At 61.2% G+C, this 10,616-nt stretch overlaps 1 protein-coding gene across 1 annotated transcript; it reads left to right on the top strand.

Annotated features, from left to right (window-relative positions):
* The first annotated feature begins 1,166 nt into the window (after positions 1–1,166).
* On the top strand, positions 1,167–9,182 carry AMBP (alpha-1-microglobulin/bikunin precursor). The gene is made up of 10 exons (XM_002720486.5): positions 1,167–1,383; positions 2,482–2,624; positions 3,902–3,978; positions 4,658–4,774; positions 5,169–5,270; positions 5,733–5,779; positions 6,667–6,748; positions 7,771–7,938; positions 8,186–8,359; positions 9,048–9,182. The coding sequence occupies exons 1-10, from the start codon at positions 1,264–1,266 to the stop codon at positions 9,074–9,076; spliced, it is 1,059 nt and encodes a 352-aa protein (XP_002720532.3). The 5' UTR covers positions 1,167–1,263; the 3' UTR covers positions 9,077–9,182.
* The last annotated feature ends 1,434 nt before the right edge of the window (positions 9,183–10,616 follow it).

Here is a 10,616-nt window from a genome sequence, read left to right as displayed (position 1 = left end):
GTTGTGGACGGCAGCGACGTGCTCTCCCCCAGCGCCGGCGGCCCCAAGCCCAGGGTCATGAGGTCACCGCGGCCAGGCTCCCTCCGAAGGCTCTCAGGAGAAGGACCGCGTGCCTCCTGCTGCCTGCTGGCCTTGGGCGGCAGCCCCTAGTCCCCCGGGGCCGTCTCCCTGTGTGTCTCCGAGCCTCTTTCTCGGTTCTGCTGGGGGGAGAGGCTCACTGTCATCAGCACAGCCTCATCTGGGTCACATCTGCAAATAAGCTGATTCCCCGGGGGTGGGAATTGTATTTTATTTTACTTATTTGAAGGCAGAGCGACAGAGGGAGACAGAGAGATTTTTCCATCACCAGTTCACTCCACCAAATGGCCGCAATGGCCAGGGTTGGCCCAGACCAAAGTCAGGAGCCTTAGAGCCTCTTCCGGGTCTCCCATATGGGTGCAGGGGCCCAGGCACTTGGCCATCTTCTACTGCTTTCCCAGGTGCATTAGCAGGGAGCTGGATAGGAAGTGGAGCAACTGGAACTGTGGGTCAGTCACTCTGCTCCTTGGAGGCTCCAATGCTCTGTCTGTGACGGGGAGGAATCCCAGCTGCGTCCCGAGCTCGCATGGGGATTGAACGCCGCCGTTTGCCCTGGGAAAGGGTGGCACAGACCGGGCCAGCGTGGAGCAGGGGCAGGGAGTGGAAGCTGTCGCGATGCTTCCGTTGTCATCTGCGAGGACCCAGCTTCGTGCGCAGGAAGGCAGTCTGGGTACAGGGTGCCCAGGTCTCAGCTCAGCCCTAGCATCCCTGTGGTTTCTGATACTTTCTGGGGGCCTCAGTTTTCTCATCTAGAAAATGGGCCCCTTCAGGCTTGACCCATGGGCTCTGGGGGAGTGGGAAGTTCAGGTGGAAGGACCCGGAAGGAAAGGCCAGGTGCTGCCTGTCTCCTGCACCCCCACCTTCCCCCTCCTCTCCCCCGCCCCGGTGAGGCGTCTCTGGGCTGCGCCATGGTCCCCTTGTGTTGGCCAATGTCTCTTCTGAGACAAGCACTCTGGCCTCCTGGCTGCCGGCATGGGCGCCGACCCGGCTCCAGGAATCGATTGGAGCCGGCCTTGGGGCCCTGATTGGTCCTGGCTTGAGCAGAGCAAACACCAAGGCCACTTACAAGCCACTGGCCTCTGCCCTAGCCTCAGATCACAGCTGTCCCCGGGGCAGGGAGGTCGCGGCCCCTCCGTCTGCCGTCCCAGCCTCTCAGAGACAGCCGAAGCAACGAAGCCCAGAACCATGCCGACTCCCTGGGCCCTGCTGCTGCTGCTGCTGGCGGTCTGCCTGCCGGTGAGGGCTGACCCCGTGCCCACCCTGCCGGACGACATCCAAGTGCAGGAGAACTTCGAGCTCTCTCGGGTAAGGCTGGCTCCTGGGTGCTGTGCTGGGTGTCCCGGCTGCTGGTCCTTGCTGGGCAAGCCCTGCCCGTCTCTGGGCCTCCGCCTCCCCATCTGGGACTCAGTCCCAGGGTCCCTGGGCTGAGGGACTCCTGGGACTCCTGGGAGACTTTGAGGCGACAGCTCTTCCCATCGCCATTCTTTGGGACTGTCTTCCTTGATTATCACCCCCCTCCTGGGCTCGCTGGCTCCAAGGGTCAACCATGCTCCCGTGAGACCCTAACATCTGCTGCTGTCCCCTCCCAGCTCCCTGCCGACGCTCCCAGTCCAGCCCAGCTCATCCTGGGGCCTCTGCCCTCACAAGTCTGGCCATGGCACAGGCGGGCACGTGCCTTCTGGCTTTGCAGCAGGGCACAGGGGATTCTGGGAGGAGGACAAGCAGGCCATGGGCCAGGGGCTGGTGGGATCCGGAGGCTGAGGGCACAGAGACCACCGTGGCCTGGGGTGGGCAAGGATAGCACACTGTGTGTGTGTGTGTGCGTGCGTGTGTGTCCTGGGGCTCGCCCCTGAGCCCTGAGATGACCTTGAGCCAGCCCTTGTGCTCCTGCGGCTCCAGCTCCGCATCGGTAGCTGTGACATCCCATGGGCTTCCTTGCTTTGAGGGACAAGGAAGGGTCGTAGGCAGAGAGCAGCAGGAGGAGCAGGTGGGGGGTGCAGTGAGGCAGCGTCTGGCTGGAGCCTCAGGAAGCTGAGGGCTCTGTCACATCCCCACGCCCCGCGTCTTCCTCACACAGTTGGGAGGCGCTTTGCAAGGTGATGAGCTCCCTGTGACGGCGGGAGTGAAAGACACGGCTCTGGCTCTCAGGCGGCCGTGGTGCTGACCTGGGAGCAGGGCAGTGTAGACCCTGTCCATGCGGGCAGCATGGGGAGCTCCCGCGTCTCGGTGGAGTGAGGGCTTCTGCAGGGCAGGGTGGGGACCCCCTTTGCCCGACTCCTTCCCCAGCATGCTGCGGGGACTGCGCCTCCACCCACAGCCACAGACCCCTGTCCCTGAAGGGACAAGTGATGCGAGGAGGGAGGGGCAGATCTGACCTCCCCAGCGTTTGTGGTCACCTCCCAGATCTACGGGAAATGGTACAACCTGGCTGTGGGGTCCACCTGCCCGTGGCTGAAGAGGATCAAGGACAGGATGGCCGTGAGCACGCTGGTGCTGGGAGAGGGGACGAGCGAGACGGAGATCAGCATGACCAGCACGCACTGGCGGTGAGCGTGGGGCCCCAAGTGGCCTGCCCTGTGTGGCCACCTTATACAGAGCTCCGCACTGCCAGCACCCTCCCCAACCCTCTCTGTGGGCTTGGCAGACCACAGGCGCCCCTCCAGCCCTCAGGGGCCCAGCCTGGGAACCCTGGGGGACAACAAGGGTCAAGGGCGTCTTCGAGCCCCTCTGTCCCCTGCTGCGCCCGTTCCCTCCTCTCTCCAACCTGCTCCCTTCTCCCCACCCCCCACCTGCCACCCCTGCCCTAAGCCACCTCCCCATCCTTCCTGCCCGTCTACAGCAACCTCCATTCCCCACCCACCTGTAATCGCGAACCTCCCAGCCTGTCTACTCTCCACCCAGAAAGGCATTGTGAACCTTCAACCCGCCCAAGACCCTTTCATAGCTCCCCACTGCCCCCAGGAGTGAGGTTCAACCCCCTCCCCCGGCCAGCCCCGCGGCGCTCACGGCTCTCTGTGTCTCACCCAGAGATCCTCTTCAGCTCCTGGAACTCTCTGCCCTCTGCACCTTTGCACCTGATGGTCCTTCCATTGAGAACTCCCTGGGCTAATAGAAGGGGTCCTGGGGGACTTTGGTTCCATATCACTTCCTCCAAGAAGCCCTCCCTGACCTCCAGGCTCAGGTCCCAGGGCCTCGGAGCACCTGCTGATCCCTGTCCACGGCACTTGCCACACTGGCTGCTCTGCCTCCTGCCAGCACACCCCAAGTGGCTGGAGGCTGCATGCAGGGGTGAGGTCGGTCTTGCTCTCCTCTGTACCCTGGAGGCTGCCCGCGACATGTTCACACAACCCCAGCTAGCAGACACGCAGTCTTAGCCAACTCCGTGTCACCCATGACATTGTCACAGCCATGTCGGGGGCAAACTACACTGTCCCCACCTTATAGATGGGGAGCCTGGGGAAGGAGAGTCGTAGACGAGGGAAGGAGTCGATGCATCGTTCGTCCTCCGGCTCCCCTGTGCCACGGCGTATGTGCGGACTGGGTTAGGGAAAGTGCTCGGAGCGCCGGCTGGGCCAGGAGGGTGTGGGGCTGAGTCCCTTTCCCCTTGTCCTCTGTTCCCTGGCTTGTTCAATGAGGGCCTCCCAGAGCTGGTGGGAGGCTTGAACAAGACACCTGTGATTGTTAATCTCCAAACTAAGCAACACCACCACCACCACCACCAACAAGGGCCTTGGAGCCCCGTGGCAGGAGCCCCACGGGACAGCCAGATGGCAGGGTCTCGGGCTCGCCGGAGTTACCTCCCTTAGGATTGGCTCCTTTGCAGGAGGGGCGTCTGTGAGGAGATCTCCGGGGCCTATGAGAAAACGGACACTGACGGGAAGTTCCTGTACCACAAAGCCAGTGAGTGCAGCGCGAGGTGCACCTGCCGCTCTCTGCTTCGCTCTGAAGCACCCTGATGCCCCACCTCGTTCCCTTCCTGCCTCCACTCTCTCTCTGCCCATAACCTTGCCCCTTACTCAGCTGAGCCTTCTTCCTCCAAATTCCTCCCCCGCCCCTCCCCCCTCCCCTCCTCTTCCTCTTCCTCTCCCGCCCCCCTCCCATGCACGCCCCCAGCATAGGGCGTGTCCTGTCTTTGTGTCCTGTGCACGGTGCGGAGTGACAGGAGGATTTGGCCGTGAACTTCTTCATGAGCTCGGCAGCTGTGTTCTGAGTGTGCGCGGTGTGAACAGACGGGTGTGCGGGTAGCTGGGTGGATGGACAATTATATGAGTGAATGACCAAAGGACTGGTGAATGGCTCCATGTATGCATGGCAGATGAGTGAGCTCCTCCAACAGTCCTCTAATTCCCACATGGATGGCGTTAGAGAGGGAGGCAGGAAGGATTCACGGATGGATGTCGGCAGATGGTAGGTGGACAGAGCCAGGAGGAATGTATGGAGGAAGAGGGCAGACAGAGACAGACTGAAGATGGACAGTGGCAGGCCTGGGCGCAGACAGCTGGCTGGAGATGGGGTGTGCAGGTGAACAGGCGCTGGGCCTCTAACCACGCCCCCTGCGGCTGCTCCGCATCTCCCGCAGAATGGAACTTAACCATGGAGTCCTACGTGGTGCACACTAACTACGATGAGTATGCCATTTTTCTCACCAAGAAATTCAGCCGCCGCCACGGCCCCACCATCACCGCCAAGCTCTATGGTATGGCAGCCTGCTGGGGCTGGGTGGGGGGTGCAGGAGGCCGGCGACTCAGGGCTGGAGTGGGGTGCCGGTGCGCAAGCGCAACTAATGAGGAGGGAGGGGCACGCGCTTCCTCTCCCTGGGGCTGGAGCCCAGTCTCCTGCTGGAGATAGAATCTTCTTTGGTTTAGTCAAATTCCAGACCCGGGGAACGCAAGGTTCTGAAAAGAGCCCTGGGTGGGTAGGGACAGGAAAACTGGGGGCGACCCTGAAGGGACACTCTTCCTCCCTGGGGACCTGTCTTCAGGGTGGCGCCCCAGGTCAGTGGCGCTCCACCTCCCCCTAACTGAAAACCCCTGGGCCCTGCCCACCCGGCCCCAGCGGCTCCAGGTGACTCCTCTGCTTCCCCTGCGCAGGGCGGGAGCCGCAGCTGAGGGAGAGCCTCCTGCAGGAGTTCAGGGAGGTGGCTCTCGGGGTGGGGATCCCCGAGAACTCCATCTTCACCATGATCGACAGAGGTAAGCCCCACCCCAGGTCCCCGCCCCGCCCCCGCAGCCCTCCTGTGACCCTCTGAGATGAATAGGGAGCCAGAGAGCTGTGCTCCAGGCTCAGCATGTACCTGGCAGAGCCGGGACTGGGACCCGCTCTGGGCTCTCTCTGCTGCGTGTGTCTCAGTGGGGGCGTTTCAAAGCCACGAGCACCTCTTAGGAGGCAACAGGGTGGGCGTTAAGAGCACAGGCTCCCCACTCAGAGCACCTGGGTTTTCAGTGTCCCTGCTGCTGGCTTGTCGGCCTCTCAGTGCCTCATTGCCCACATCTGTGAAATGGGCGTCATAACCCCTCCCTCCTAAGCCCCCGAGATGACGCAGTCAGGGGTGGGGGTGGGGCGCCAGCACCTTGCCAGCCCTTGAGGGGCTGCTGCTGAGACGTTGCAGGCAACAGAGGCTCTAATTCACTCCTCTCTCCTGACCTCTGACTTAGGGGAATGTGTGCCCGGGCAGCAGGAACCAAAGCCTGCCCCCGTGTTGGTGAGTACCGCGGCCCCAGCCCAACCTCCCCCAGGCACCGCACCGCCAAGCTGGCCGCTGAGCTGGCTTAGTTCCTGCTGTGGTCGGGGCAGAGGCTTCCAGGAGGCTGAGCAAAGGCAGTGAGTGGTGGGCATGGAGTCAGCTCCACCTGGGCTCAGTCCTGGTTCGGCCACTGCCGTTAAGTTGCCACCTGCTCTGGACCTCAATTTTCTCATCTGTGAAATGACACGATCACGCTGACCTTCTGGGTTGTGCTAGAACTCCGCGACGCGTCCTGTGCAGGAATCAGAGCTCCGTTCCTAGCTGGGCTCCCAGTTTCAGCTTCTCACTAGGCCAGGCCCTGGGAGGCGGTAGCAATGGCTCAAGGCCTGGATTGAGGTCCTGGCTCCCAGCTTCAGCCTCTGGGCAACCGGGGGAGTGAACCGGAGATCGATCTCAGTCTCTCAGATAAACAAACAAGCCGGAAAGCAAACAGAACCAGCAGCTCCTCGAACCAAGTCCTTTCCCATGATCCCTTCTGGTTTTCTGAGTGGCCTTACTCTTGCCTCCCAATTTTCTGCCTTTCGCTCGCGGTTGTCCTGGTTATTTGTGATAGGTCCTAATTTATTCTCCTGATGTGTGCATGTCTCTTTCTCTCTCTCTCTCTTCACACACACACACACACACACACAGAGAGAGAGAACTTCAAAAGGCTCAGAGCAAAAGGAATTAGATGTGTCTGATTTTCACTTCCTACTGGAAACCTGCGATGTGCAGTCTGGGGGTGCCTCTGGGGAACGTGTCTATTAACCCACCTGGTGGCTGCAGCCCGATTCCCAAAGCAGCCAGGTGGAGGTGAGCCTTGGGGCCAGTTCTCTCCAGCCGCCGCGTATCCTTCTTGCCCCCAGAGAACCCGGCGGGCTGTGCTCCCCGAGGAAGAGGAAGGATCTGGGACCGGGAGACTGGTGATGGAGTTGAATAAGAAAGAAGGTAACGGGCACCTGCCTCTCACCGCCTTCTCCTTGCTCCTGGCTCCGGAGAGGAGGGCCCGGGGCCGGCCACGTTCAGCACTACGCAGTCACGCTCTCTCTGCCAGGGTCAACGGCGGGGCAGGGACTTGGCACATCAAGCACCTTGCACTGAGCCAGGGGCTGTGGGCGTGGAGAGACAGCAGCCTAAGGTGTGGTTCTAAGCTTACGATAGCTCCACAGTAAGAAGCGAGTTCCTGCCCTGAATGTTCGACCGTGTGGCCGTCGAGCCTTGGTTTCCTCAGCTGTACAATGGGATCACGGCCCACTGGGCTGGGCGTGGCTGGCAGGAGCAGATGGGGCAGGACATGGGCTTGCTCTGTCTAGCTCCCAGTGCTCATGAGCCACTCGCTTTGCAATCCAGTCAGCAACCAGGGAACCCACTCTGCCCTGTGCTGGGTCACAAGGACAGGCCACCTGCATCTTCCTGCGGGGACTTCTGCTCCAGTAGGGGAGGCAGCCAAGGAACAAAGTGATATGCCCAAAAGGGAGGGCCAGATGAAGGGCTGGGGGGCTCAGGGGACAGAAAGGTAAGGAGATCAAGGAGGGCTTCCTGGAGGAAGGGGAACTCATGCTGTGTCCAGGAATCCAGGTAGGGTTCATGCAGGAAGGGCATTCAAGGGAAAGAGGAGGCATGGGGGTGGGACCTCAGTGAAGAGGCCAGGTTGGCTGTTGGGGTGCTGGGGCACATGGGACCACTACTAGTATTGCAGCCTTTGTGTAGACAAGACAGCACAGGGGGCAGTGGGCCGGGGCATTGCTGGCAGCTGTCCTTGGTTTTAGAGTCCAGCATCCGGGACTTGGCGTCTTGGCTCTGTGCCACGCTGGGCAAGCCCCTGTACGTCTCTGAGAGTCGGCTTCTATGATGAGTTGGCAGCCCGTGCGCTTGGCATAGGGGCGGCAGCCCCAGGAGAGGAGGCGGAAGCGCCCCACCTGGTGGCAGTGCACAGAGTGTGTTTAGTAAGTGCAGCTCTGCCTCCCCAGACTCCTGCCAGCTGGGCTACTCCGAGGGCCCCTGCCTGGGGCTCTTCGAGAGGTATTTCTACAACGGCTCGTCCATGGCCTGCGAAACCTTCAACTACGGCGGCTGCCTGGGCAATGGCAACAACTTTGCGTCGGAGAAGGAGTGTCTGCAGACCTGCCGGACCGTGGGTGAGCCCCCACACCAGGTCGGCTGGCCACCTGCAGGCTAAGCCGGCACACGCCCACGGCAGACTTCCAGGGTGTAACTGGCCGGGTCACGTCTCTCTGTGGGCCTCAGTTTTCCAAGGCGTAAAGCAGGGGGCAGGTGTCCCTGGCAGATGGGTAGGGTGGCCTGGCTCAGGGGTCCCCTGCACATGCCAGGCCAGCAGTGGCTGGCAAGATGACCCTAACGCTCTGTGCCTCCTCCCTCCCACAGCCGCCTGCAGCCTGCCCATAGTCCCCGGCCCATGCCGCGGCATTTTCCCTCTCTGGGCATTTGATGCCGTCCAGGGGAAGTGTGTCCTCTTCAACTATGGCGGTTGCCAAGGCAACGGCAACAAGTTTTACTCGGAGAAGGAGTGCAAGGAGTACTGCGGGAAGCCTGGTGACGGTAGGGGGCCCATGGGGTGCTGCGCTGGGTTGGGGGGGTGTCAGGAGCTGGGGCCAGGGGGAACCCTGGTAGGAGGCGGGGGTCTGCAGCTCTGGGTTCTGACTCTGTGTTCAGTGAGCAGCCCATTCATGCTTGGAGCCTTAGCTTTCCATCTGTGAAATGGGGCCAAGCCTGGGGCTTTACCCAGCTGGAATGGGGCAGCTGGGGGATGCTAGGCAGGCACCGGCAGAGAGTGAGCAGGGCAGGCTCGGGGGGCAGGGCAGAGCTGGGCTACAGTTCCGGTGCTGCCACCTTCAGCTGACCACATGGCACAAGTGCCGGCTAGAGCCTTGATGTTCTCCCTTGTAAAATGGGACCATGTACAGACCCTGCTCAGCCTTCACAGTCCCTGGCAGAGTTGGGACTCGGCTAACAGCAGCTACAGCTGCTGCTACTCACGGTCGTGGTGCGGAATGACAATAACTGCGTGGCAGGGAGCAGCAGCCATTGGATTTCTGGGACTTGCTTTTCCCACTGGGAAATGGCACCTCGGGCGAGTCAGAAACGGAGGTGAAACATCAGGCGGTTCCGGGCAGGACCCTGGGCAGACGCCACTCAGCAAGCACCTGTTACAGGCTCAGCTGCTCCTCCCCATGCCCCAAGGATCCCCACCCACAGACCCACTCCCCCAGTCTCTCTGTGTCCACAGGGGACGAGGAGCTGCTTCCCTCCAACTGACAGCTGGTCTGCAAGCCGGGGGTGGCTGGTGGCTGACCCAGGGCTCTGCGGCAGGCTGGACAGAGTGACTCGAGTCCAAATAAAAACATGCTGAAAACTCTCTAAACCCCATGTTCTGACAACTCATTGTCATTGGGGGCGTAAAGTGGAGGGAGGGGAAGCTGAAGCACGGGGCGGGGGTGTGAGTAACCCAGCATGGCCCAGAAGTGGAGAGCATAGGTGGTAGAATGTGGTAGAACTTTTTTTTTTCCTTAAAGAGGTACTATTTATTTATTTGAGAGGCAGAGTTACAGACAGAGAGGAAGGTCTTTCATCTGCTGATTCACTCCCCAAATGGCCCCAATGGCCGGAGCTGCGCCGATCCAAGGACTGGAGCCAGGAGCTGCTTCTGGGTCTCCCACACGGGTGCAGGGGCTCAAGGACTTGGATCATCTTCTACTGCCTTCCCAGGCCACAGCAGAGAGCTGGATCAGAAGTGGAGCAGCCAGGACAGGAACCGGTGCCCATATGGGATGCTGGCACCATGGGCAGAGGCTTAGCACACTACGTCACAGCGCTGGCCCCTTAGAACTATCTTCTGTACATGACATTGGTTGTGCAAATCACAAGGCCAAGGACGTTTGTGGAAAATGGGATTGGCTTTGCTTGTTTTGATCAGGCCAGGAGAGAGAGGAGGAGGAATTCTGGGCAGCTGGAGAGGCCTGACAGGAAGTCATCGGTGGTCCATGGGGTCAGAAGGAGTAGCTGGGGCCTGGTGAGCCGGGGCATCAGGGCCCTCTCCCCTTGAGCTCCTGTAGCGGCTCCCCCATCACCTGCTGCACCAGGCACTCCCCAGCATGTTGCCTCGGTCCCATCTGCATCCCCAGTGCCAGCTGCCAGGAGCCCCGGGACCCTGGCTATTTCTGCATTCGTCCCCGGGGTGCCACGCTGGCCCTTTGCCCTGGAAGCAGAATGTTCACTGCCTTCCACTGGGTCCTGACTAAGCAGCTGGGTCCCCAGCTGGAGCCTGCAGCCTGGCTTCTCCCTCTCTGGGAAACAGAAGATGCCCGCTGTCCAGGGTGGCCTGTGGACCAAGCTGGCCCAAGAACACATCTCCAGGCACGTCCAGGGTGTCTATGTGGGATCTACAAACATCAGATTCATCATGCTGAGGGCTGCAGCCATGGCTGCCGAGGGATGGAAGTCCCCAGCCAGGTGCTCTGTGGGGGAGACCTGGCCCCTGCCGCTGGAACCCGGCAGGGCCCAAGCTGTGCCTCTCTGTGGGGTGTGCAGTAGGATGGGCCAGTGGCCAACCCAAAGCGTTGCCTTAGCTCCTCTGCTTAGGAGACCCAGAGGGGAAGCAAGGAGGGGATGAAGGCAGGGCGAGGGCTTGGGTGTAGAAAGCTGGGTGGCTCCCTTGGCTAGACACAACAACCCCTTCCTGGGTCTTCCCCCACGTCCGGAGCTTGGGACTTGCAGGTATCCTGGGGGACAGCCTCTGAGGTCACGGGAGCAATCTCTGGGCAGACGAGGGTGGGTGAGGAGCAGGGACAGGCAGCTG

This window comes from Oryctolagus cuniculus, chromosome 1 (assembly GCF_964237555.1).
Source record: "Oryctolagus cuniculus chromosome 1, mOryCun1.1, whole genome shotgun sequence".
In the NCBI taxonomy this organism is placed as follows: Eukaryota; Metazoa; Chordata; class Mammalia; order Lagomorpha; family Leporidae; genus Oryctolagus; species Oryctolagus cuniculus.
The sequence above is the reverse complement of the archived record's forward strand: the minus strand, read 5'-3'. Positions and strand labels throughout refer to the sequence as shown.